A 24,559-nucleotide genomic window follows, 5' to 3' on the forward strand; every position below is an offset into this window, starting at 1 on the left:
GACGTGACATAGTGCTGATGATGCATATTTTAGTATATATTTTATTTTATTTTGTCTAAGTTTATTGCAGCAGACAGCAGAGTGCATACTGAAGTATTTACATTTTACAAATTGGGAACAAGGATCAGAAAATTGCGAAGTCGGAGTATGTCGGTATATCCCGCCAATAATTATTATATGCAAAAGCGATGCTGAAACTTGTCATGACGTCATAGATCATTCTGGTATGACCTTGTCGGTTTGTCCTCAAATCTCCATTGAAATCTCATTTTTAGATATATATAATAGATTTCATAGTCTCCTAAAAAAGACATATATTGACAAAATAACTACATTCATGTATTTTGTTGAAAACAAACAAACAAATATGTTCCCATCCAAACTATCAGACGATGCATGTGGCGGAATATACGGGAGGCATCCATCTCGTCATTCAGATCTTGTATAGGTGCATATTGCATTGATAGATACGGGCTTCACCAGCGGAATTCGTCTACTGACTCTGTTGATACATTTATCATCTGTGCGACTGCGAATGAATTGTAGATCGAGAACGCTCAGACAAATATAGTCATACAATAGCGCATATAATCTTTATCGTGTACCAGCTTAGTTAACCCTGTTTACTTCACATACAAGTGGGTATATGAGTACTCAGATAACAGCGGTATGTCGCCCGAACAGTCTGTGTTGATTTTGAGTGAGCATCATCAACGCTAAACATTTTAATCATTTTGCTCCCAGTCAGAAGATACACGGTAGTGATAGCAGGGCTGATAGTATATTATTCACTCCCATCTATAACCAATTCTTGTAATAGGGGCGATCCGAGGCTCATTTGTAGTTTTGGAGACTGAACCTTTTCAATAGATGGTAATACCGGGGTAGACGGCTGCGACAAATGACTGGGTAGTCTCGAAAGCCCCTTCCTAGGAAGAAGCTGTTCTCGTGTGTGAGCACTGCCATTAGTGTATGGCTGGATTTGTGTGTGCGCCTGTATATTTGCATTTATGTTCAGATTGCTGACGCCCACACGGGCATTGTATTGATGTGATAGAAGCGCCGTGGGGGTTGCCGGCTGTGAATGAGTACGTACAAGCTTCGTGCGCTCACCACCACTCCCCGTCGCACCCCTACCTCGAGGTGTCATCATGGGAGTATTTGTCGGCGTGGCATTAGGCGTATTGCCAGGTGTGTATTGCTGTTTGAAGTTGAGTAGATCTCTCATCCGTTGATAAGGATTTTTGGGAGGCAAGTTATGTCTACCCCATATCTTCAGCTTCAAATCTTCGTATAGTTTTGGATGGTCGGCTTTGAAGCGGGTAAGAGTCCAAGAACTGGCCATCCTGTGGATGTCAGTATTTGAAAATTCATTGAGTTTCAAGTTGAAAATTTTGTGCAACGCAAATGTCAGGCATGTCACGTTTCTCACAACACAAGCAGAAAATCCAAATTCGTATATGCGAGGAGGCAAAGATTCACCCTACAAGCTCAGAACAATTCTGGCACATCATAAGGCACAAAACTTGCGCAACCGAAATGTAGTGCCAGAGCTTACACTTACATTATACGTAAATCAGACGAGAGTATAAAACGATGTCATTCAGTAGAGCGCATATATATGCCCCCATCTTATAAAAGGATCAATATACACATCAGGAAATACATATACATACCAGGCAATGACTGGATCATTAGATGTTGTGAGTGGTTTGAAGACCTTGAATCCCCCCATTTTCTCGAACATGGCTTTTCCGGGTGAGCAAGCGATTGAAAGAATCAGCAATGCCGCTCTATGTGCCCATGTGCGTCTGTCGCACACCTTGATATCATGCGCTTGCTTGCGGTGGCTACAAAGAGAGTACAACAGGCACTGTCAGACCAAGTGTCATCGCAATGCAATAAAACTTGAAATCATGCCATGACACACAATATGCATACAGAGATCGTAGCTCAATTGTGCAATGCAATGTTTTATATACTGCTAAGTTTTATGTGAAATACCCACACTCCATGTACATCATAGCAAAGTATATAACGTGTTTGTGGTTGTAAGGATCTTGCAAAACACAGTTGACCTGCCTTCACAAATCAAGCATGAAGCAAACGGGGGTACTTAACGCTTTCAAAAGTAACACCTACCTTCCGATGCCTAAAACCACATTAACAAATGCTGTATCGCACAACTTGGCATGGACGGCCGAGATGGTACCCTCCCCCTCAAATATTCCGTGCCAGCGTTCGAAGTGTCGACTATTGGTCACGGCTGCTCTTACGCACAAATGAAGATAGTAGAGAATAGAACCATATACGGTGGTAAAGTTGTATAAGAGGCGCTTCAGATCTATTCCTAAGAATAACTACTCATACCCCTCTGTGTGTTTCTGGAACGAAAGTACGACCTCACATGATAGCATCTAGGGAATGTCAGTACTAGAATATACACCAACTCCTCTCAGTAGTCTCCAAAAACACCCTCTGGAGTTCAGAGCAACATGCACACCGTAATACAACTCTACATCCATGCACTAAGTATACCCCAGGACACTAATTCTGCCACTGCCAAACGTGATCTACTCACGTGTATAAGTCGTAACGTAAATGAGAAAGTGTGACAATTGTTAAGGAATCAGCCTATGAAAGGGGCACACAAGCTACCGATTAATTATTGTGGAAACGTTTTTTATACGTATAAAACTTTTTTTATACATACAAAACCAAATGTACACATTCAAATTAGGGCAATATCCAATAACACATACCGGCTGGAACATAGGCTATACTAACGAACGCTTCCACACAGAATGTTTGAGTTAGGATATCATTCTGGACATGTGCACGCAGCGGTTTTGTTCGCTTGGCCACCCACTTCAGCACTGCTTCTCGAGTGACATCGCTACGGATATTATGCCGATCCTAAGTGGTGTGTATAGGAAATTCGTGAGGTTCTCTTGCCAATAGTGAAGTTTGAATGACCAGAGGAAGAAAGTTTCCATACGATAGGAACTTGAAAAGACGCCTCCATCTGGTCGAACAAGCGAGCTTAAACGGTGATCTGGTGGTCATTGACCTTGTTGCAACAGAAGACTAGGCACAAAATCAGCACCTATTTGTAAGTGGGAATATGCAAACATATACGTTCGCACACATGCATGGTTGACCAGAACGAAGGAAGTTTGCATACGATAGACAATTGGAAAAGACACCTTCCCGTGATCGGAATAGTGAGATTTCACAGTCTAGCTGATGGTCACTGATATTGCTGCGACAGAGGACCTGAAAAAAAAAAGCGGCGCCTATCTGAAGGTGTGAATATGCAAACAAATATTTACGTATACAATGGTTGTAGCTAAGCCAAAACAGAATATCAACAACCATTTAATGGTGTTTGGCAAACTCCACACGCAAAACACTCACATGTACTGATCCCCGTACTCACGGATTCTACCGCGCTGATGCAAGGGCCGCATCATCCACAACAAACAGAACGCATGAAATACCCGCTTGTGCATTACCTTGTGTACGTATATGAGCGATACATTCTTCAAAGCCATAGCGTAGCCACGGGCGGTGTTGCGAATCGCTTTTGTACACGCCTATGGCAATCAACGAGAAGAGGCAAACAATACTTAGCTTGTTTGTGGTGGATGGGTGATTGGTGCCGGAGACCACGAACAAACTGTTGGCCGTCATCGACCCCATTAAATATATTAAGCATACATCAACAATATCCAGTACACTGAAGTCGATACAAAATCGGAATCAAACTGAATACAATTCAAAATACATATCGATATAAAGCGATGATTTATCCACTGAAAGCACTGAATTCAAGGCATAGCACGAGCATAATCAGTGCAGCTATGTGTATACACCGTCAAGATCACAATGCATACCAAATTTGCTTTACTGCTGAAAAGTCTCGCGATGCGATCCATCAGCGAGTTTATAACATGATCTTCATTGTTGACGAAGGCGAGATTGGATTTCAACACCACTTCACGCACCAGAGCCTGTGAAGGGAAGTACATTGCAATGAATTACTCGCCCATCAACCTACATGGGTGCGATGGAAGGTACGAGCTATCGAAGGCTACCCTAAGCGAGTGGCGGTATCTGTACCCTCGGGGTGGAAGATATGCTGTAGAAGCTAAAGGGGATGCCCCGAAGAGAGCCTGATAGCGGGCATAATACAAATAAGACACTAAACAAACAATATTGCTTTTATATATATATAGGGGGTTTTTTTACGCGGGTATTCCACGCGCACGAGTAAACAGCATAATTCAGAGCAACGTCTCACACGCAGACACACGTCAGTATTTCTCTCCTACTTCAGAAATCTTGGCTTGACAGAAATCTTTCTATACACATGATACTACAGGAATACTCCAAATAAACAACAATAGGTAGTCGACCTGCGCAAGTGCATCTATAACGGGATTCGGCACCTACCGGATTATCCTCACTAACTATATACCTGGGCATTGCGATGGTCACTCTTTACATTGCTAGCATATAAAAGAATCACTTCCTCGATTGCGTCCTCATTGTTCGAGTATGGGTTGTCGGTCAGAGAGGTGACGATTGGGCTGAATGCTCGGTGAAGCTGTGCCGTGTTTAACAAATTGGATAGATAGGTGCATAGAAGCAGTCAGGCACCAACCTCATGCGAACTGAACTATTCGATCCGTGATTAATTGCTGCGCAACCACACACGTATCAATTAAAACCAGAGAAGTCGTTGGCCATGGATGTTTAGCATGTTCACGTATCCGAGTGAAGAGAATAGTGTATCAACATACAGGTATATACACCAGGGGGGAAACATGTGCATAAATACGCGCAGAATTTGACACACTCAAAAACTCTTTTCTATCATAGGAGGGCGTCTATATACACCCAGCGACCAAATACACTACTGCCCATACATAATCAGATTAATAACTCAATTTGGGCAGAGGCACCTTGAACGTATCGAGTCTAGCCTCACAGCGCACGAACACATTATTTTCCATTATCACTAGCCAGACTACAACTAACTCACCTCGAAGCTATGTCGAACCAAAGTATAAATTTCCTCCACAATCACGGGTACTAGTGCTGCTGCTTTTGGCTGCAGACTCAATCTGCATACAGAAGGAAAGTAGCATTGGAGTCAACTAAGAAATAAGGCACGCATCAGCACTCAACGGTTGATAAATTGAGGGACCCAATTTTTTCGCCCGAGGCAAATAAAATATCGAGCGGGCACGCTGTGAAGCGAGTTCAATACATACTCGTGTGCACCTGCACCTAGGTTCAGAAGTTCATTCCCGAGTTCTTCTGCAAACCGAGGAGAAAAGCACGGACCAATCTGCAATATAGATATTGTTTAGGATGGTGAGCGGGGGAAACTCTTGAAGTTGTAAACCATACACAAAATATACATAATACACTTTCGGGCGTAACATTCTAATCGAACATCACATGGGATTGCCATAAGATGTTTTGAGGTACTCGGAAGTCATATCTGTGTGCAAGGCAATGGCGGGAGCCCGAAAAACGTAGTGCAAGTACCTGCTGAAATGCTGCATCAGCCCCCGATTGCAGCAGGAACTTGATCACGACGCTCCTGTGCACTATTAAACGAAGTTGAAAGTAAATAATGTTGTTGGTGGTTACGAACAATACGCCAGCAAGTGCAACGCTTTTGTGACAATAATCTGATGATTTCATGACCAGAACATTCGCGAAGCACTGTATGTTAATCACAAGGTCTGGAAAGTTGTCGTTAACTAGAGTACAGCCAAGGGAGCGCGCAATCAAATGTGCACACTACTCACAACCCAGTGTAGATGCAAGTCGACAGGCGTGGGGTGAGCTGCTGTGTGGGCCTCGGAAAACCAAACTGAAAACTGATGAAGATGCCAAAATTGCATCCACTGTTGAATTGGTGGCATTGTACGCTAGGCAATAGTTAAGGCCAGTAAAACAGCCAACAATAGCGCCCTCACATAAACCCATGAATATTCGGAGAAGGCCACTTCGACAGAGCGTCGGTGCGTGAGGACCGTACTATTCTAATCATTACAAAACAAGAGGTGTGACATACCTAAGGGGTCATCTGATTGATCTGATCCAAATCGATCGAATGCGTGGAGCGCCAAGGCCTTGAAGAGAAGAGAGCGCTCGGTACACGACGTCGAATTCATGAACAAGTCACTGATGAGTCCCAACATGTCACCAGTCCTGTAGAGAATAGACACAAAATATTAGATGGCACTACGCGATAGGATTGCTGAACGTGATTAGACTTTAAATACTCTCATGAGCGTACAGTGCCTGAATCTGGTGATTAGGAAGAGCACACGGATCCAGTTCAAGAGCAGCCCATATGACACGTTTAGATATAAAGCGAAGGCACAAACAGGTCATCTCCACATCAAGGTATGGACAAAAGCAACATACATCTCATTCAGTGGGCGTCCCGGCGTCGAAGAAGTAGTCTGACTTATCAGTATACTGGCCACTCGCATACGATCCGAGGCCGACAGCTGATATGCTGCGTGGCTTAGCAGGGCAGTGAGCAGCTCACAGTTGATCGGTAGACTGGAATGGCTGATGTGTGGATACGATGGAGGTTACAGCAGTTATACAGGAGAGAGCTTCTTCGCACAGGACAGAAGAGCCTATGGTATATTATTTTATTATAACATACAATAGTCATATGATATTCTATAATATAAATATAGTAGTCAGGTTGCATCTCAAATGTTCATCGCCTTCAGCAGATAATACTGTTGATCTATTCTATTCGTGCGCTGCTCGTTTGTTGAATACCACAGCTCACAACTATCTAAAAAGAATAGTATTCTGCGCTAAATGAACAAACAACAACAACACAATTTCCACCAATCGAGTCGCAATCACGAGCCATACCCCTCAGCGAATGTCATCCAGCAGAGCAGAGCCCTGTACCACAAGCCCGAGAAATCACGCTCTGCCTCTTGAGAGACGCATAGCATCCACTGTAGCAGCTCAAGCAGCTGAGTGTACACCTGGGTGTAGATGTGGTGTGATCCCTCCACTCGATAGTCTGCGTCCGTTCACGAGGCAATGTAGGGTGTCAAAGTGAGAATATGGCGATCACATTTGAAGTGCACTTATAGCATTCCACGGATGCAATCGTCGCGCCAATTTATTATGGCCGCTCGCTGGGTGCGAAGCACACGTAGGATGCTATGTAAAGCTCCTCAATTCATGTCATGTGGGTCACTGGGAGGTGTGGTGTCGTGGTAAGACGTAACAAAAACTCGACAGAGACTGCACTTACATTCTACATGAAGCGTGTAGAAAAGATGAAACACTAGATCTGCTCTGGGACCATCCATCAGCACCGTGTAAAGCATCAAAGCTGCTGAATCCTTCTCAAACTTACTGGTGCTGTCGTATAAGTTCATCATAGCCTAGTGTACCGTGGATTTATGAACATGGCAAAAATAAGTTACATATTTTACGTTGCCACGCGCGTGTGTAAATCTTGTTCTTTTCTTGCGGAATCTCAAGCCTCAGGCCATGAATTGGTATGTCTATGGTTGAAACGAGCGCGTCTGTAGCACCATATCGTCTCACGAAATAGGTTAAAATGTTTAGAAGTTGATTCAAATAGACCTCAACATCATCTGCATACCGTTGTTAGCATGCGCTCGTCTTCTCCCGTGACCTTATCTGCCCCCAGGAGTATTTCCACAATCTGAACATTGAACAATGTTGAAAATGGTAAATACGAAATAAGTATTGGCATAGAGCTTTCTCAAAGAGTGCGCGAATGAGGGACGATCCACAACCGAGTTCTAGAAGCCAAGGTATGCAGTTAAGAAGCTCATGCACACAATCGGACGAGTTGGTCGGCGATACTGAAATCCCTTTCTTGAAAGCAATTAGGGCTGGCGAAATATTCAGCCCCATTTGGGACATCCAAATGTGGCATCAAATGTTCATCAAATCTACACGCGACAAGATACGACAAGTGCTGCACTTTCGAATATTCCTATGAACGTAACACCAACTACCTGCTGCGTGTTGTGGGCGGATGATGGTCGATGGGATGCAACCGCTAGCTTGCGTAGAAGTGTTGGCACCGCTTGCTGTCGTTCCCTAAAACGGAAGGTGTAGTTGCGTGAACAAACAATTTAGAATCTAGACTGTTTGTGTATCTAGAATATCCATTTAAACTTAGTTAAGTCACTATATAGTTTACGATTCAATCTATAAGGCAAACTCTCAGTGCATATAAAACCATCGAACCACACCTCTGTTGTCTACAACATTTTGAAAGTTACTTGTCTCATTCTCGTGGTCGTGCACTTCTATTCGTTTGACTTCGTAATTGTATTACCTGGCTAGAAGCTCAGCAGTGAATTGGATCATCTCTACTTCTGAGCTTGTGATGAAGATACCTGTTGTGGATTGATAATTTTTTTTTAATTGTTAAAAAGAAATCACAATCTGCCAGCCTGCGCGTCAGGATTCAAATCACACTAGTTGGGTTATAAACAGCCGGAAACTTACACTCGCCAGTAAACGAAAGGGATAATGAGGTCATGCAAAGACAATGCGCACAGAAGGGACACAAAAAGAAAACAGACAAAGCCACTGCCCACACGCGACATCACATCGCATTTTGTACCACACATTCCGTTGGGAAAGTTCCTACTGAATACATCCTGTACACGCACTATGCCAACAGCTGCAAGTAACCGTGAAATCCCATTCGATCACCCACCCTATTGCTGTCTTCACACGAACAACTGCCCGCTGCATAAAACCCTTCTACGCACCATTCCGAGGATTGTAGCTGCCGGACGACTTCCGCGCATTTGCCTGATCACTACGGGACATTCCTACGCTGCCGACGGCCACAAAGGAACTGGGCATCGATGGAGGTAAAGCCGTGAACACGAACCTGTCCTGCGATGACGTGGTCATTCGGTTATTGCCCTGCGATACCGATGATTTCAGCTTGTGCGACCGGCCAACCATTGGTAGAGCGTGGTCACTGTCGTATAGACCTGTGAGAGTGTAGAGGACGGTATAAAGGGTGGTGTGTGGCGAGATGGTGTGTACAGTTTACGCGAAGGCAATCAAACAATTCAAAAACGAGATGGAAAGAGAACTCGAGCTCTGGTTCTCGCGATGAGATGATGTTGACAATCGGGCGATATTGTCGATTTTAGTGATTTGCACTGAACCAGGAGCGGCAAGAGAGTGACAGAATATTAAAGGGTGTGGAGAGGAACGTCAATAAAGATACATACACGTGTACTTAACTACTTACAGCCAACTTCCTCGCGCGATTAGCCTGACTTCCGCGCAGCTACAAGAAAACACGAGAGCATATTTGTCTTGGTGCAGAGATCACGCATTATTCTTACCTCGCATGTCCGTTGGCGTGTACAGGCAGTCTTGACTGTGTGCGTTGCCGAGCATACCATGTGTCAATCCCAGAGAATACGGCCTTTCATCAAAGACATCCATGCCGTCACTCGCATGGCCTTTTAAAGGTATGTTTTCTGTATAAGTGAATCCCCCTGAGCATGTTAATGACCACGGACCATCAGCATTGTGGACCCGCAGATGATTTACTTCGTAAAGGCACAGCTACAGTTAGTTGCACACGATTCAACACCCGACATTAACTAGTCACGAAACATCGGAATATCGGACATCACGAATATGAACCATCGATTCTTCCCGATATAAATTTCCAGGCCGTCTGAAGCAAATCAGGTTGGTGGGCCTCAATATCTTTAGTCACCGCCACAACTTAAACATGCACACGCATTCCATGGACTAGATAGATGTGGCGATACTTCGAGGCAAATTTTACATTGCATTGTATAGAGAGCGCTCAGAGTATAACTATAAGTAGCTTCCTCCCTCCTCTACTGCAACTTGCTACTTCATTCAGCAACTAGTGTATCAAGCAATCTGTGCATTGCTCTAATTTTCAAATTCACTCTGGCGTTTTGCGTAGGTTGGATAGCTGAAATGTATTTATGCGTAGCCCACATCAACTAAGTGAGACCAAAATATAAGGAACATACCATAGATCACGTCCTGGCTTTGAGACCCTTGAATTGATTTCCTGATCCGTGACCGTGACATATCGATGAAGTATACGAGTGCTTTTTCTACCGGTCAATCCCAATCTGCCCGTGCTTGACGCTTTATATCCAACCTTCCGTATAACAATGCCCAAATCCTTGGAATTTGCCTGTATAGTCGGAGCTGGGCACTCCCAAAGTGCTTGTGAAGTGTTAGCCGAAAGGCAGCTCAAGTGCTTATGTTAACTGTTTGGTCTGCACTAGTCTTGCTCGTTTCTGCGAGCGATGAAACAGCTTTAGTTATTTTTATGATGGGTTAAACTACACAGGCACTACACTATGTCGGCCCTTTTCTCGCCGCCGCAATTCGTCGTCCAAGTGATATACAAGCGATATCAAATGTAATCGCCAAAGCAGTCCGTGGATTTTAAACAGTACAATAAATATACAACCCACTCCGCCGCGCCTACTGTCGTGTGTATCTTAAAATGCTCAGTCTCTCTGGCCCACTCTTGCGTGTCAGCACTTCACACATACAACACAACCCAAGCTTTTCCAAAATCTCAGTGATTTCGTCAGGCTTGTTCTCCGGCAGCACTACCAGGTAGAAGACACCCGTTTCTGACAACAACCGAGGAACCAGAGGGAGAAGTCGGTCCGTCACTTCTCGCCCGTCTTTACCGCCAGCCCACGATGCTTCGATACCAGTGCTGCCGACCTCTTCTGGCGGTGTGGGTACGTACGGTGGGTTGAATAGAAGCACGTCTACTTGCCCACCAAGTCTGGAAAATGGGAAAACACGGGAAGATCAGGTACAAATATTCGAACTAGGTACTTGTGCAACAACTCCGCGGTGAAGATAGTGGAGATATATGCCACGTACTAGTCTCACATAGGATGTCAGTAAGAAGTGAACCAGTGCAAACTAGATCAAACGTTGCTGTCTAGCTGTGCTTTTAAGGCTAGAAGTTACTTGATTCGCAACTTTACATCCAGTTCACAGCTAATAAGAGAGAGAAAATGAATGGTGAAAGATATTATCAGTGTCCAAAACTACCACACCGTCAGTGTTCGTTGCCTTCAGAAATCCACCCGAGCGCATTCATTTTTGAAATAAACCTAAGTGACATACACGTGTAAGTGTTTACCCTAGCATTTATTAATCTATTTTTTTAACCGTCTGTACAGGCTTGCCAAGTCTGTAGATCTTACAAAGAAATCCCTTTTTTAATCACTTGAAATAAGCCGATCGAGCATACGCTACTATGGAGAATTCCCCATGAACATCCCACATTATACTGGACGCCTATTAAAGAATCACACGGATGTGCTTGAAATTTCGATAAGCTTTACGGGTAGAAAGTTACATCCTGGCCTTCCTACTATGGTGATAGGGCACATATACATGCGCATACTAAGCTGTTGAATTCACCTATTGAACCGTCAAACCTGTTTACATACCTATCTAATACGCCGTCCAGCAAGTCCGTGCGCAACACCTCTACCGCTACGTTATTTCTCCGACCGGTGGTGTATGTAGCTGCTGCTGCTTTATCGTTCAAATCCGTGGCGAAGTATGCCAGCTCGCTTTTTCCTGAGTCAGCCAGAAATGAGGTAAGCAAGCTAATTTTAGTACAAACACCAATTACAGCTATCAGAATTTAAGTGCACCTACCACATCGTCGTCCACCCATGAGTATACAGTGAAGAATGCACGCATCAATCTGAAAAGTGTTTTGGCTCGCATATAAACATGAACCCAACAGGCACGACGAAAGTACGAGTACAATGCATACCTAGCACCGTAGCTAAAAAGGTAATGACTGTACCGGATCCACTTCCCACCTCAAGACCAATTTTCGGACTTCTCTCCAGCAAGTAACCTCGATCTTTCTAGCTTGACAGAACGATGAAGATGATTTGAGTTCGCATCGAATAAAAATCAACTAAAACGAGAAAAGTGATAGCTGTTGTCATGTCCATCTCAAGCTTGGTGCGCTAACTTGTGATATATACACCGCTGTAGTTGTTCAAAAAGTTGATTTCTGAGACACTTTTGTAATGTACAGAGTGCAGAAACTAGCTGACATAGTATATACATAGTTCGTCCATTCTCCGACGATTTTGTAATCCGGTACTTAACGTACAGAAATACCGCATCTCCGCTTTAATATGAAACCTATGTAGCAGATACACAAACAAGCCAAGCTGATTGTAGCACGCCTGGCCCGTGGTCGGCATGTCAGTGAAAGCTTGCAGCTCAATCAGAGTAACTGACTCTAACACTATGCCTAGTCGATTATCTAATATCAAGCAGCAATTCGATATAATGCTACTGCGTCTATTATTTACAGGACTTGTACTATGATCACAAAAAAACTTTTAAACTCGGTGTGTCGAGGAGCAAAATTGGCTTAAAAAAAGGGTATGTGTCACCTGATTCACGGGTCTTACCTATTAACTTTATCAGGTTTATGAATGCTACGTATCCTTTTAAAATTACTATGTATTACTCATATACTGCCATAGTTAAGTTTGACAAGTTCTCGCAATCAGATACGCAAGCTTGAAATATAAGTAAATTACACGCACCAAGTTAACAAGGCCGACGTGGCAAGCAATTGGGTGCTGACATTATAGTACGAGCACTATCACACTGACATATATAAATATCTCACCTCGAGAGCGTCCAGGAATAGAAAAGTGTCTTCCGCTGGTTCATAGACAAAATCGAAGTCCTGCCGTTTCAGATGGCCGACATCAGGCGTAGGTAACATTGATGATCCTATACAAGATAAGGAAGATACACGTATAAAATAGATATATAGATAAGTATCGCTTACATAACACAGATTATCTGGTCAATCATAAAATTGACTGGCATCAGGCGTAGGAACCGTCGAAGATCATATACAAGGCAGGGAAGATATGCATGGGATATAGGAGTATAGATATGTATTCGCTAAGGCAATCAGCTATTCTGGTCGATCCCAACAATCAAAAGACGACTGCAGAAGTAAAGGAGATCCAGCCTGTGACATAAGACCTGGATGATAAGCAAAAGCTTGCGAGATACACCGCCAGCACACAAACACTCACCTCTCGATAGGCGGCTCCCGCTTCGAGAATATGCATACATACACTCGTTGCTATGTTCAAAGTGCTACATATTTATAAATAAATATATAATATTTACATAATATTTACGTTTCTATTATCATAGCCTCCTGAGAACAGTTCAAGATACAGGGGTTTTAGGGTTTATCGATGTGACGTCATGCGTAACACAGCATCAGAGTGGTTGAAAAAGCCGCAGAAACAGAAACTGCTGTCTGCTCCCTGCTGGCGGTACATACATACTGTAAATATTATGAGCTGTAAAACGATAAAGAGATAAATATACAGTAGTACAGGGGTTTATACATGTATTTCAAAATTTACATAGTATCGTTGCCAACCCATAGTTTGTTGGGACTGTATAAGGAGACGCCCATTTGCTTTAAGCTTAGTTATAAGGAGACGCCCATACGCTCTAAGCTTTGTAGGTTTGATCAGTCTTGGTGAGAGACTTGGTAACGCCGCATGAAAACAAACAAGGATACTATCAGCACTACCCACACCCACACCCACACCCACGCCCACACCCACGCCCACACCCACGCCCACACCCACGCCTTAGGGCCCTACCCCCATCTCCTTCCACCTCAACACTCATCCCCCAATCACACCATATAGAAGACACACAGAACAAGCCAATACCTACAGATACGAGTGCTATCTATGGTTCGCATCACATCTTGAGTACGGTGAAACACGGACAGACCTTATTACACACGAGCTCGCCGTTACCAGTACCACTACGCAGTTCGGTGCTTGCAGATTCCTCGCAGTCTATCGGTGTACAAGGTAACAAGGGTATCAAGTCGTTCGATGTGATTTTAGACACACTCGCGTACAGCAAGGCACATACCCGGTCACATTCGTATCCAGACCCGCACAACCACAGACACACACACAGACAGTCGCATGGAGTGCACTCAAGAACTCACACTGGTCATCACCTTTCAGAGCACTCGTGTACTAGCTCGCACCATCATCATCATTCACACTCACACCGGGACAGATATCCAGGGAAGAATACTCCGATACATTCGCAACATAGGAGGCACAAGGACGATCACTCTATGAGCGAACGTGTATATGGCGATCTGCACGAGCATTCAGCACTGACTATTCACTCAGGTGTACGAAGCCACATTCAAGAAACTTCAGAACGAGCAATTGGAATCTGCATCCACAAAACCGCCAGACAGCCAACATCGCCATTGCCAGCACCCCTAGATCCGGATTATACGTCGACGACGAACCATACGGTAGCTGAGAACTCTACTGTCACGGCATCGGCACACAGAGGTACTGTACCCCTTACCCACCCACACCGCGAACTAGCCAACACATACACTATTCCAGACACACTGACGGAGTCGGAGGAGACTTACACATACGTACAACCATCTGATACTCACGAAAGCAAAACTAAGTCACTCGAGAGCAATACTACTCTACACGATAGTTGTAGTAGTTCACACGGAAGCAGAACTACTTCACGCGAAAGCAGAACCAATCTACACGAAAGGAAAACTAACTCACACGAAAGTATGTCCAGAGTAGAACACAGCCGCACAAGCGGTTCGCACTCCAGTGCCCGGCGGTCCCAACAGCCCACACAGTCGTCGCGGGGAAGCGAACGTTCGGGTACCAGATCATCACAGAGCAACGCTATCTCGAATAACATAGAGTACACAGACAAGAGCGCGACACAGGCAAACAGCGCAAAGACCCACTTCTCGGCCGCGCTGACTAAAAACTTCAGAGGACACAAGGATAAGGTGTGGTGTTGGTGGGTTTTTGTTCGGCAGCTAGAAGTTTCATAGGGTATCAAGATAGTATGTGGCATTGGGCATAGCCTGTTTGATTTCAGAAAGCTATGTATTGGGATTCTTTGTCTGCTGACTGTTCATGGATTGAGATATCATGGACCTGAAGCTACCCAACGGAAGGGTTCTGATTGGATGTACAGTGGTTCAATGAGCTGCAAGGCACATCGTGTCATCGCTCGAAGTGACATATCCTAAGAAAAATATTTTAGTGAGTATGCGTTTGCGTTGTGATATCAGGCACAGCTCTTATGCAGTATTGCATCTCTGTGTCTTGGGATTGGGTTCGAAAATAGTCTGCTGTGTGGAATTACAAAATGACACCACCGCTATGCTCTATGCTGGAGGTTCGACTGTAGCTTTCTCTGCTATTATTCGATTGTATGTTAGTCGTGCTTGCATATAAATATATATATATGTGTATTCTCTGGCCATGTTCGTTGAAAGTGCACCGAGATCGTTTAAATATTTGGCTTTTCAGCACTCGTGCAATCTACCTACTGTATGTTTGCTACAATATAGATATTCTCATCTGTTTGTAGCATGGTTCGTTTGCAGAATATCTACCACTAACATTTTCTGTACAGATTCCCACTATTCTACACTTTAAGCACACTCTGCACACGATACGCTTATCATAGTACTCGTGTTGTCATGACGGCCCGATGTTTTTCTCGTAATATTTTTGTTGACGTGATAATTGTACTATATCACTACATCTGAGGTGTGGCTACGGTTCTTTTACGTACACTGTCTAAATCAGTAACAGCGGTCATAGAGAATGTGCGATATAAACAAAAGTCTTGCTTTGCAGCACAAAAATGCTTAAGAACCTTTGAACCGCGATCCAAGCTCCCATTAGAAGCATCTCGGCCGCAGTTTCTAAAATGACTGTACTTCATGCATTCATGCTTTCAACCAAATCATCAAAGCTATATTGATTCCATATTAAAAAGTACGTTGTTATTAGAGTATCGTCACTTCCAAAACCTTAGGACAAATACCGGAAGTCGCATTTTACAAAGAATACAAGCCGGATTTATGCTGATATTATGTTACTCTCTTTGAAACAACTCGACATAGATCCGACATGTGGCGTGGAGCTACGATGGTACCCAGCTGGCGTCCGCCTCAAGTGACAACACAATTAAAATTTGGCATCCGTTGTTGGTAGGTCCGTCCTCGTTTGCTTTTAACGGAGGGACTGTTCTTGGCTGGCGGTTATAAACACGTTGGACTAGATGCCTGCACGTGCGAATAGTATTTATGATTCAAGGCGGTTATACGTTTATGCATCGTGTTCTTTGCACATATCATCACTGTACGTCCAAGGCACTGTGCGCATATTTTCTGTCGATAGTTTTGATTTTAAGCTGTGGACTCTATTCTGAGTATTCCTGGTGACCTGTACGAAGTGCATATGTCGCAGATTTCTTCCGCACACAAAGTATGGGTAGATGTGTTTGCTTATGCTAGTGCTGAAGTTTAATAGTCTGTTGTTGGATCATGTTCTCTGATGGTATACATTCTATATTGTGTTCTCTGTGTGTGCATGTTAGCATGTACATCTAAGAGTTTCTGGGTACATGGTTGAGTTCGCATTCGCAGTTCATATACTGAGCTTATCATCTGTGGTGCCTTTCTCATTGACCAGGCGCAAAACAACGAGATCAATTCGTTGACTGGCCACACCGGCCCAGTTGAACATATGAGCTTTAATCCTAAGATCTACAATCAGCTATTTACCTGCTCACAAGACAAGAGCGTACGCTTATGGGACACCAAAAGTAAGTGGAATATCACGTGCCCGTGCTGCCATGTTTTTTTGCGATCTTCGCCTCATTTATAAGTATAGGACCGTGTACAATGCAATATATACTCAAAGGTTATTATTGAGTAGAGAATATATTGACCCTAGGTATTACAATTATGCGAACATGGTACACCTCTATCCATCTACACAGATACATATCTATCAATAAATGTGTGCATGTTCTCTTTAGTGATTATGCAAACCGGTATAGCTAAGAACGTATACAAATATGTATATGTGTATACTTAAATATGAACACTAGTTAAATTACACCAACATGCACTTCTATTTCTTTGCATGCTTTAGTGCACAGATGCATCTACTATTTCAAACAAGTGCCTAGTGTTGTAGATATGATGTGTATATATAAGTTAACAGATTTGCATATATTTGTGTATCTGACGAAAATTGAACCTATTATTGCTCGTTGGTACAAATTTTCGTCTAGGTGAGAACACATTAATATCCATTCGCTGAGGATTTCCGGTTTTTACACGTCACATATCTACCTGCATACGTACAGAGCTGTATTTGTACGTGATACATATGGTTATTTTCCAGTGATAGGCCTGTGGTAGGCTTTATAATATGACGAGTCAGTCTCATTTTGTTTGAGTGACTGTGTTGTCAAGATATATGTATGTAAATATTTAAAGATGTGCACCTTGGTTTTCGTGTTGTGTAGATAAATAACAAATTCGGATGAAGCCATACACGCGTATGAAGATATTTGTGAACAAATCAATTTTAAAGTTGATTATTTTTTTTGGGTGCATTTGTGCATTTTGAAATCGTTCCCTATCACCACGGCAATTTCAAATTCGTATACTTTGGAATCAACTCGCCATTTGTCGACACTTTTCATACTCAGCCGCTACATGCACAAATAACACCGCTACGAAGGGTGAGAACATATTTTCCGCGTGGTCGCCAGACGGGAAGTATATCGCCTTCGTCAACAGCAACGATGTTTTGACTGTTGTAGATGTGCGGAAGATGGACACGCCAGTTAAAACGCAGAGCTTCAACGACGAGGTATGTGAGAGTTAGCTTGTAAAACCTAATGTGTTGCGCACATTTAATCTACAGGGTTCGAAAGCCCCAAGTGTGGATCGGGCGAGACATTTTGGGAAGACTATGAGTATGCGTGTTTCATGTCCTCTTGTATAGCCCTGCTGTGCGTTGCCGAATATTTCTGATAGTTGCATATGCCATTTAAATTGTGTTTGCAGAAGGCACATACCACCACCTCAGATCAATGTATTGTAGTACCACCATTCTGATACGTAAATCAACTTCCACACACCTCGCCAGGTAAACCAGCTGTCTTGGAACAGCACTGGAGAGTTCATTGTGCTGGCGATGGGGTCTGGTATGATCCAGCCCATTCCTTGGCCCTCGATGGACCGTGTGCCACCCATCAAAGCGCATGGCGGCGGTTGCGTGTCTGTTGCATTCGATCCGAAGGGAAGGTGTGTCGCGTGCGTCTCTGGACGCTTTTGTCGGTCATGTGACTGAACATGTAGCTTCTTTGGGATATTGACTATTGCCATTCGTTCAACAAATGTGTGTTTTTTGTAGCCAAATTCACTCCACCGATGTACCATGGAACACGTTCAACAAGACAGGCAATTGCTAAAGTGGTCGATTGTGTGCTCTGTTTTCGCACATAGGTACTTGGCCGTTGGGTCCGTGGATACACAAACAAGCCTGTGGGATTTGTCCGAAATGGCCAGCTTGCGGACCTTCAACTCGTTAGGGTATGTACTCATAGTCTTGATGCTCCTGCCAGAATGCTGCATATGTGTGTTTTTCTTTCTAAAATAATTTCTGGGTATGCTCATTGGAGATGATAACTCGGGCTGTTCGTGGAGCAGTGGCATTTGCCAGTGTTGGAATCTTTTCAAGTGTGATTTAACAGAATCCACGGTCTCAAAATCCAGGCTTGTGGGTCTTGGCCATAGACCGCAATGGCCATACTTCATTTAAACTTGGCTACGACCAATTCGGGCTCTAGTGTTTACTATTCATAAAATGTACGCGCGTGTACGTTGTATCTATACATGTGTTGCTTGGGCCCTTTTGCAATTAACTAAGTGTTTGATCGCGCTCACTAAAGCCTCGTTTCTCATATTTTGCTTGTTACAGAACGCCCGTGGTGAGCCTTTCATTTACATTCTGCGGAACCTATCTGGCTTCGGCCGCAGAATTGGATCAAATAGATATAGTATGTGAAACGTTCAAACAGATATTGTGAAAACCATGTCTTAAGCCTGTACTGTTAGTTTTTATTCTGCCTTTGATGCGGCATGCGTATTTTGTCGAGCCTTACTCCTACAACTGGTAACATTGTAGTTGGCTGATGAGGTGCAGGTGCAAAATACATACAAATTCTATAGATTGGTCTGGCATTGATGTACATTTTTGCAAAATCAACCACAATTTTCCGGCTTGCATTTTCAATTAAGCTATAGCTACTTCGATGAAGTCATATACTCTTTTCTATCCCGTACTCATCACCTCCCGTCGTTTGATTTAATATAGTCACACGTGGAATCAGGGGAGTCGGTACATCAAATAGAACTGGAGGGCCAATGCACGGCAGTTGCATGGCATCCATCAAAGCACTTCCTTGCGTACACGGCGTATTCGAGGACCCCGAAGGACGATGAGTAAGTTGACTATATATATATTCATTCGCTCGCACTCTTTCAAGTTTCATGCTGACTGTTTGTTTGTTTTTTAGCTTAAACGTGTCGTAGAGCGATTACATTGCGTAGTAAGCGGCCCTGACATACCAAAAAGCACACAGAGAGGCTGGATCTCGCTGATGGGGTTTTCAGGTTGTGATCATGAGTTCCTGATGTTGCCCTACAATATCTCTTCTCAAGTGCTTGATCTTGGCTGCCTTAAGTTCTGTACAAGATCAATCATGACCGTCACCACCTTAATTTCATGATGAGCGTTTATTTTTCCTATTCCACACTTTTTGAGATACTGTTTACTTTATTGATGAATTAGTCACTGATTTTGTACTAATTTATGCACCAATCTCTACTGTTTCAGTCGTCGAACTAATCCTTCGCCCGAGGTGAGTGTATTCGGATATAAAGATACCGGAAGGAAAAGCAAGGATTAACAGCATAAACACGACAAATATTAGGGTGGTTAAATAATAAATGTATGCATAGGAAGACTAGTTCCACGTGTGGCATCTATTTTTCTTCGTAATATGACCAGTAAGATCGATCTCGCATGAGCGTGATATGCCAGCACGTTGAAGTGTTCGATCTCATGTTGTATGTAAAGGCACGATTAGTGTTCCAGAATTAGAACACCGCGCCTATCATTTTTTTGGCGATTGCATTCCATTGCGATATCGGCATGTAATATATTGTTTGCTTTGACAGCAGTAGTTGTATTTGCCATGGAAGCCCAATACAGCAGCTGGCGTTAAATTTCGTTGTAAATCCGAAATGAGACTGGTTGCGTGTCATCCGCGAGCATCTTCTCACTAGTTTTGTAGATATGATTGTTTTTATTTACTTGTAACTCATCTAATAGCATCAGTAAACTGAAAGCATCACTGTGTCCACCGCATTGGCATAATGCATTCCTAATGAAACAACATTATCTTCCGGCTGTTGTTTTAACATCCCTTGTCCCTTCTCGGCAATGATTCTGAGTACGATATAAGAATGCACCCCACAACTTCATATCAGTGTTCAGTGCTCATCTGAGATCTGTGGGAGCACATACTCGGACGACCACTCTCAGATCAGGGCACCGGTATTACACAGACTCCCCGCTTGCAAGGCGATCTACGACACGAATTTGTTTTTCCGTTACCGCTACAACAATCTGTTGTGGGACCCAAAAGAGCTAATGGACGTGCGCAACAATCTCAGATAAGGAAAGCCGAGATTGTTCTTGTTATAACCGAATGGCTGAGAGTATTAATCAACTTAGTAAAGTAGGGGGAAGGAGAGACAGAATGGCAAGCGCGGCGTGTTTACGCGTCGCTGCACGAGTATATGAAAGTTCTCGGGTCTGGGTCCGATTGCGAATGAACACGTGACTCAACTGGATAATGGCTGGATTGAACTCCAACACTTAACAAAGGCGGTGACCTACAATTATATGTGGAAAATTGTTACTGACAGAGCTTTGCCCATTAAACTGATCGACGGTTGGCGCTCAGTCCAACCAAAGAAAAGGACTCAACAAAGCAGGATGGAAAGTTCAAGATCATTGGACTGAAAGGGAACGAATAAAATATACTCGCTCTATCAAACGTGAAGACTCGCATGATCACAAACGGCTAATTAAGTAGTGTCCCTGTCTCCCCCTGAACATACAGAGAGACTTCTTTTTTTAAGACTTATAACATCTTCGTTTGATCTATGTCAAAATAGAACAAAGAAAGACACGACACATTGCGGATTGTACGAAAAATGGATTTGATAAGGAACTACTACTACATACAGTATGTAATTGGCAACACCGTGAGAACGTTCTTGAAACTTTCATTTGGTTTGATGAGATATATCTATCTATAGTAACTTGCAGCACAGTGTGACATTTCAATAGCTAGTACCTTCCAGATGAGACCACTATAGTTGTTTGCGCTATTGTATTATGATATGAGAATGTGAAATCAAAAAATTTATAGCTTTTCATAAGGAACCTAACCTGCCACTGTTTTCACCTTCGCACAATGCTCGTTATGCCAGAGTAAATCACACTCAAGGAATAGTTCTTGGCCGATATTGTGGAGGTTCCGTTGCCAGCATTTTTACAGCACTCTCCAGGCAAAGACACAAAAATCAGTCGACCGAAAAGCTTATTGCGATGAATCGTTGTTGCGGAAGGCTGCTGCTGGAATTTCAGAATATGTTAATTCTGGCTGGATTGGTCCACAAACAGTACCCAGGCTGGAAAAATTCGATTGTGTTTTGGAATGTTTTAAGAAATCGCCGTCTTGGAACAAGTTTTCTTTTTTGCGGCTGGGAAACTTCTCATAAAAGTGAAGACCTCTGAGCTTGCTATGAGGGCCTATTAAAAATACATGTGGCAGCTCACGTTTGCCGTAAACATAACCCCTGGAATCCAGTTCATTATTATAGCAACTTGATAGCAGACCTATGTGCTTCTTGACTTTTATCGAACCACATCTGTTGTCGTAGTCAGGAAACGAGTTCAAAAGAATGTTGTTCCACAAAGCGCCATTATCATCAACTGCATATCCCTGTAAATTTATCCACGACTGCAGAAATGTATGCGTCCATTGGCTATTTTTAAATAGCAAGGCACCAGCGTTGGGTCGGTGCGGGTCGTCGGTGAGGAAAAGACTTGCGTTACTATTCTCCACGTAGGATTCAATTGTTGTGTTCATGCTCTCTATGGATATATCCGAATCAACGTACAACAAGTAATCATAGTACGGTAAATATTTCGATATCGCAATTATCTTGTTGTTAAATATATAAGCACGACTTTTCACAGGCTGGACAAGATCTATGTGATAGTGGTAGCCATGACGGGCGGCGTAGCAGCCCCAAGCATTATAACGTCCAGCATCTCGCTGGACGACATCGAAATGACTTACAACCACAATTCCTATCTTGAGCTTTGTCTGTGTGGTTGGGCGGACATACACAAGTTGTAATTGTGACTGGAGGTATGCCCTGCCACTAAAAATTGAAGAGGCCAAGACACTCAGCAAGAAAAGTACGCAAAGACACCCACCCTTTGTGAAATTATATGCCATCTTACTGTGGTAAGTTTTATGCGTCCTGTCTCCGAAACTTAAACGCTGAAAATGCTGAAAGTGACTAGAAGTTACGCCATCCGTCTTTTATAACTAAATATAGCGCTCGCAGGCTCATCATGATCCTCCCTTCGGGTTTTTCTAAGCATTCCAAGATAGGAGCTAAAGTTTCTCCTGCCAACGACCCCTTTCCCCTGCCTAATAATGCAGAAGGGTGTCTTTTCCTCTGGTCGTTTTGTGGACTGTCGTTCCAAAGCCTTCTAAGAACAACAGTTTTAAAAAATTCGGTTTCGCGCTGAGGGACTGTCTTGAAAATCGAATTTTCAACGTATATTTTCAGAAAATCGCATTGTCCGCAGAGCGGGCACCGATTTGTCGTATATCGATAACCCAACAATCCAACAACCAAACAACCAAACAACCCTCTAGAAAGCGTATTACTCTTTCCAATAGTATTGTTTTAGAGTAAAAATATTACCGGGTCACCAATGAAGGTCCAATATAAGCGTAGTAAAACCATACGGAGCCTGTATTGGACAACATAAACTACAACATAAAATGTAAATGGGTTTTTCCTAAATAAGGGTTTTTCCCCTGTGCATGAATTAGTCATGACAGAAAGTATAAATGCCTTGAGCAGGCACCACAATAAAGCACTGATTCTAAGCTCTTATAATTAACAGTCTAGCAACTTATTAGGTCCGCTACTCTACTCATTTTTTTCAACATCACGAACACCAAGTGGAAGCCGGAAAACAAACGCAAAGGCCGTAGTAATTTCAAAATGTGGCTTATGGAACTCACTGTCATTTTACGAGCCGAAGATATATGTGATATAATACACCACGCAATGAAGCCCGCCACCAACACCAATTATGAACGAACCTGGAAAGACGAAGAAATTGGAGAGGGTCAACATTACATAATCAAATCTGTGTCGCTAGACATATTGGCTACTCTGAGTACAACTATGACTCCGAAAGAAATGTTCACAATGCTATACTAAAATTATGGTCACGTCGGAGAAGGGAGCAAGATACGGATGAGACAAGAACTTGGGAAAATACGACAACAAGACAACGAGAACATGGATAAGTTTATTCCAAGACTGAACACGAAATTTGTTGACGCCTTCAATATGAATATCGTACTTATCGACACCGAGAAGATCACTTTTCTAACCGGTGCTCTACATACAAATTATATCTCTATAGTAACTCACCTGATTACCGACAGTGCTATGAGACTAAGCTACGGAGCTGCCTTAGCATATGTACAACAGACTGCATTAGAAATTGAAGCCCAGATTATGAACACCAATGCAACATCGACTTCGGACACCACCTTTACTGCCACTACTAACAGAATGTCACACAAGTGCAAAAATTATGGACGCTTCGCACAAAATTGTCGATTGCCACAATTCAGACAAACCTTCAATTCAAGAGGCCAAGGGAGATTCACAGGCCGAGGAGGCTACCACAATCGAGGAAGATTTTTGGACAAGGCAATTTACAAAAATCAGGACAAGGCCGCGGTTTCAATAGGAAACCAAACCCAACGCGGAGGATTCAACAGACGATTTGGATATCAAGAACGAGGGAGATATAACAATTATGGATTAAGAACCCAACAACAACACGCTAATTCTGCACTTGCTAATCCCAATCTTGCAGACAGCTTGCTCATAAGACTGCAAGCTGAATTTGACCAGAAAGGTGCCGCACCACAACAACAACAATATGTCAATTGGATACAGTCGGAATACGCGCATACATAAAAACCAAGCAGCACACATACAAGGTGCCAACAACCAGCAAATTATTTTATGGTGAACGCTTATGCCAACCAAATAGACACAGAATTCAACCCAAGACTGCCCCAATTAAGAGGTCCAGGAACATATTGACTCGCCGTCGATTCATGTGCTACCAAGCATATATTACCATAT

The 24,559-nt window shown here is 43.2% G+C and overlaps 4 protein-coding genes across 4 annotated transcripts; 1 reads left to right on the forward strand and 3 right to left on the reverse strand.

Annotated features, from left to right (window-relative positions):
* Positions 1–784: 784 nt before the first annotated feature.
* On the reverse strand, positions 785–10,149 carry SARC_02099 (hypothetical protein; the record flags this gene model as incomplete). The annotated part of the gene is made up of 20 exons (XM_014304152.1): positions 785–1,346; positions 1,677–1,850; positions 2,143–2,266; positions 2,763–2,916; positions 3,516–3,596; positions 3,897–4,013; positions 4,481–4,609; positions 5,048–5,129; positions 5,280–5,356; positions 5,560–5,621; positions 6,095–6,231; positions 6,451–6,600; positions 6,922–7,078; positions 7,316–7,448; positions 7,673–7,735; positions 8,055–8,139; positions 8,381–8,441; positions 8,823–9,053; positions 9,417–9,554; positions 10,089–10,149. The coding sequence occupies 20 exons, from the start codon at positions 10,147–10,149 to the stop codon at positions 785–787; spliced, it is 2,778 nt and encodes a 925-aa protein (XP_014159627.1).
* A 405-nt stretch (positions 10,150–10,554) lies between these two features.
* Positions 10,555–12,865, reverse strand: SARC_02100 (methylase; the record flags this gene model as incomplete). Its single annotated transcript, XM_014304153.1, has 4 exons — positions 10,555–10,870; positions 11,550–11,682; positions 11,885–11,981; positions 12,767–12,865. 4 exons carry the CDS (start codon positions 12,863–12,865, stop codon positions 10,555–10,557), a joined length of 645 nt encoding a protein of 214 aa, XP_014159628.1.
* A 500-nt stretch (positions 12,866–13,365) lies between these two features.
* SARC_02101 (hypothetical protein) lies at positions 13,366–20,028 on the forward strand (the record flags this gene model as incomplete). Its single annotated transcript, XM_014304154.1, has 10 exons — positions 13,366–13,436; positions 13,768–14,977; positions 16,109–16,195; positions 16,680–16,812; positions 17,710–17,873; positions 18,153–18,310; positions 18,512–18,598; positions 18,987–19,065; positions 19,383–19,510; positions 19,905–20,028. The coding sequence occupies 10 exons, from the start codon at positions 13,366–13,368 to the stop codon at positions 19,975–19,977; spliced, it is 2,190 nt and encodes a 729-aa protein (XP_014159629.1). The 3' UTR covers positions 19,978–20,028.
* A 1,436-nt stretch (positions 20,029–21,464) lies between these two features.
* SARC_02102 (hypothetical protein) lies at positions 21,465–22,527 on the reverse strand. The gene has a single exon (XM_014304155.1). It carries the CDS (start codon positions 22,231–22,233, stop codon positions 21,682–21,684), a length of 552 nt encoding a protein of 183 aa, XP_014159630.1. The 5' UTR covers positions 22,234–22,527; the 3' UTR covers positions 21,465–21,681.
* Positions 22,528–24,559: the final 2,032 nt, after the last annotated feature.

Source organism: Sphaeroforma arctica (genome assembly GCF_001186125.1).
Source record: "Sphaeroforma arctica JP610 unplaced genomic scaffold supercont1.91, whole genome shotgun sequence".
Lineage (NCBI taxonomy): Eukaryota > Ichthyosporea > Ichthyophonida > Sphaeroforma > Sphaeroforma arctica.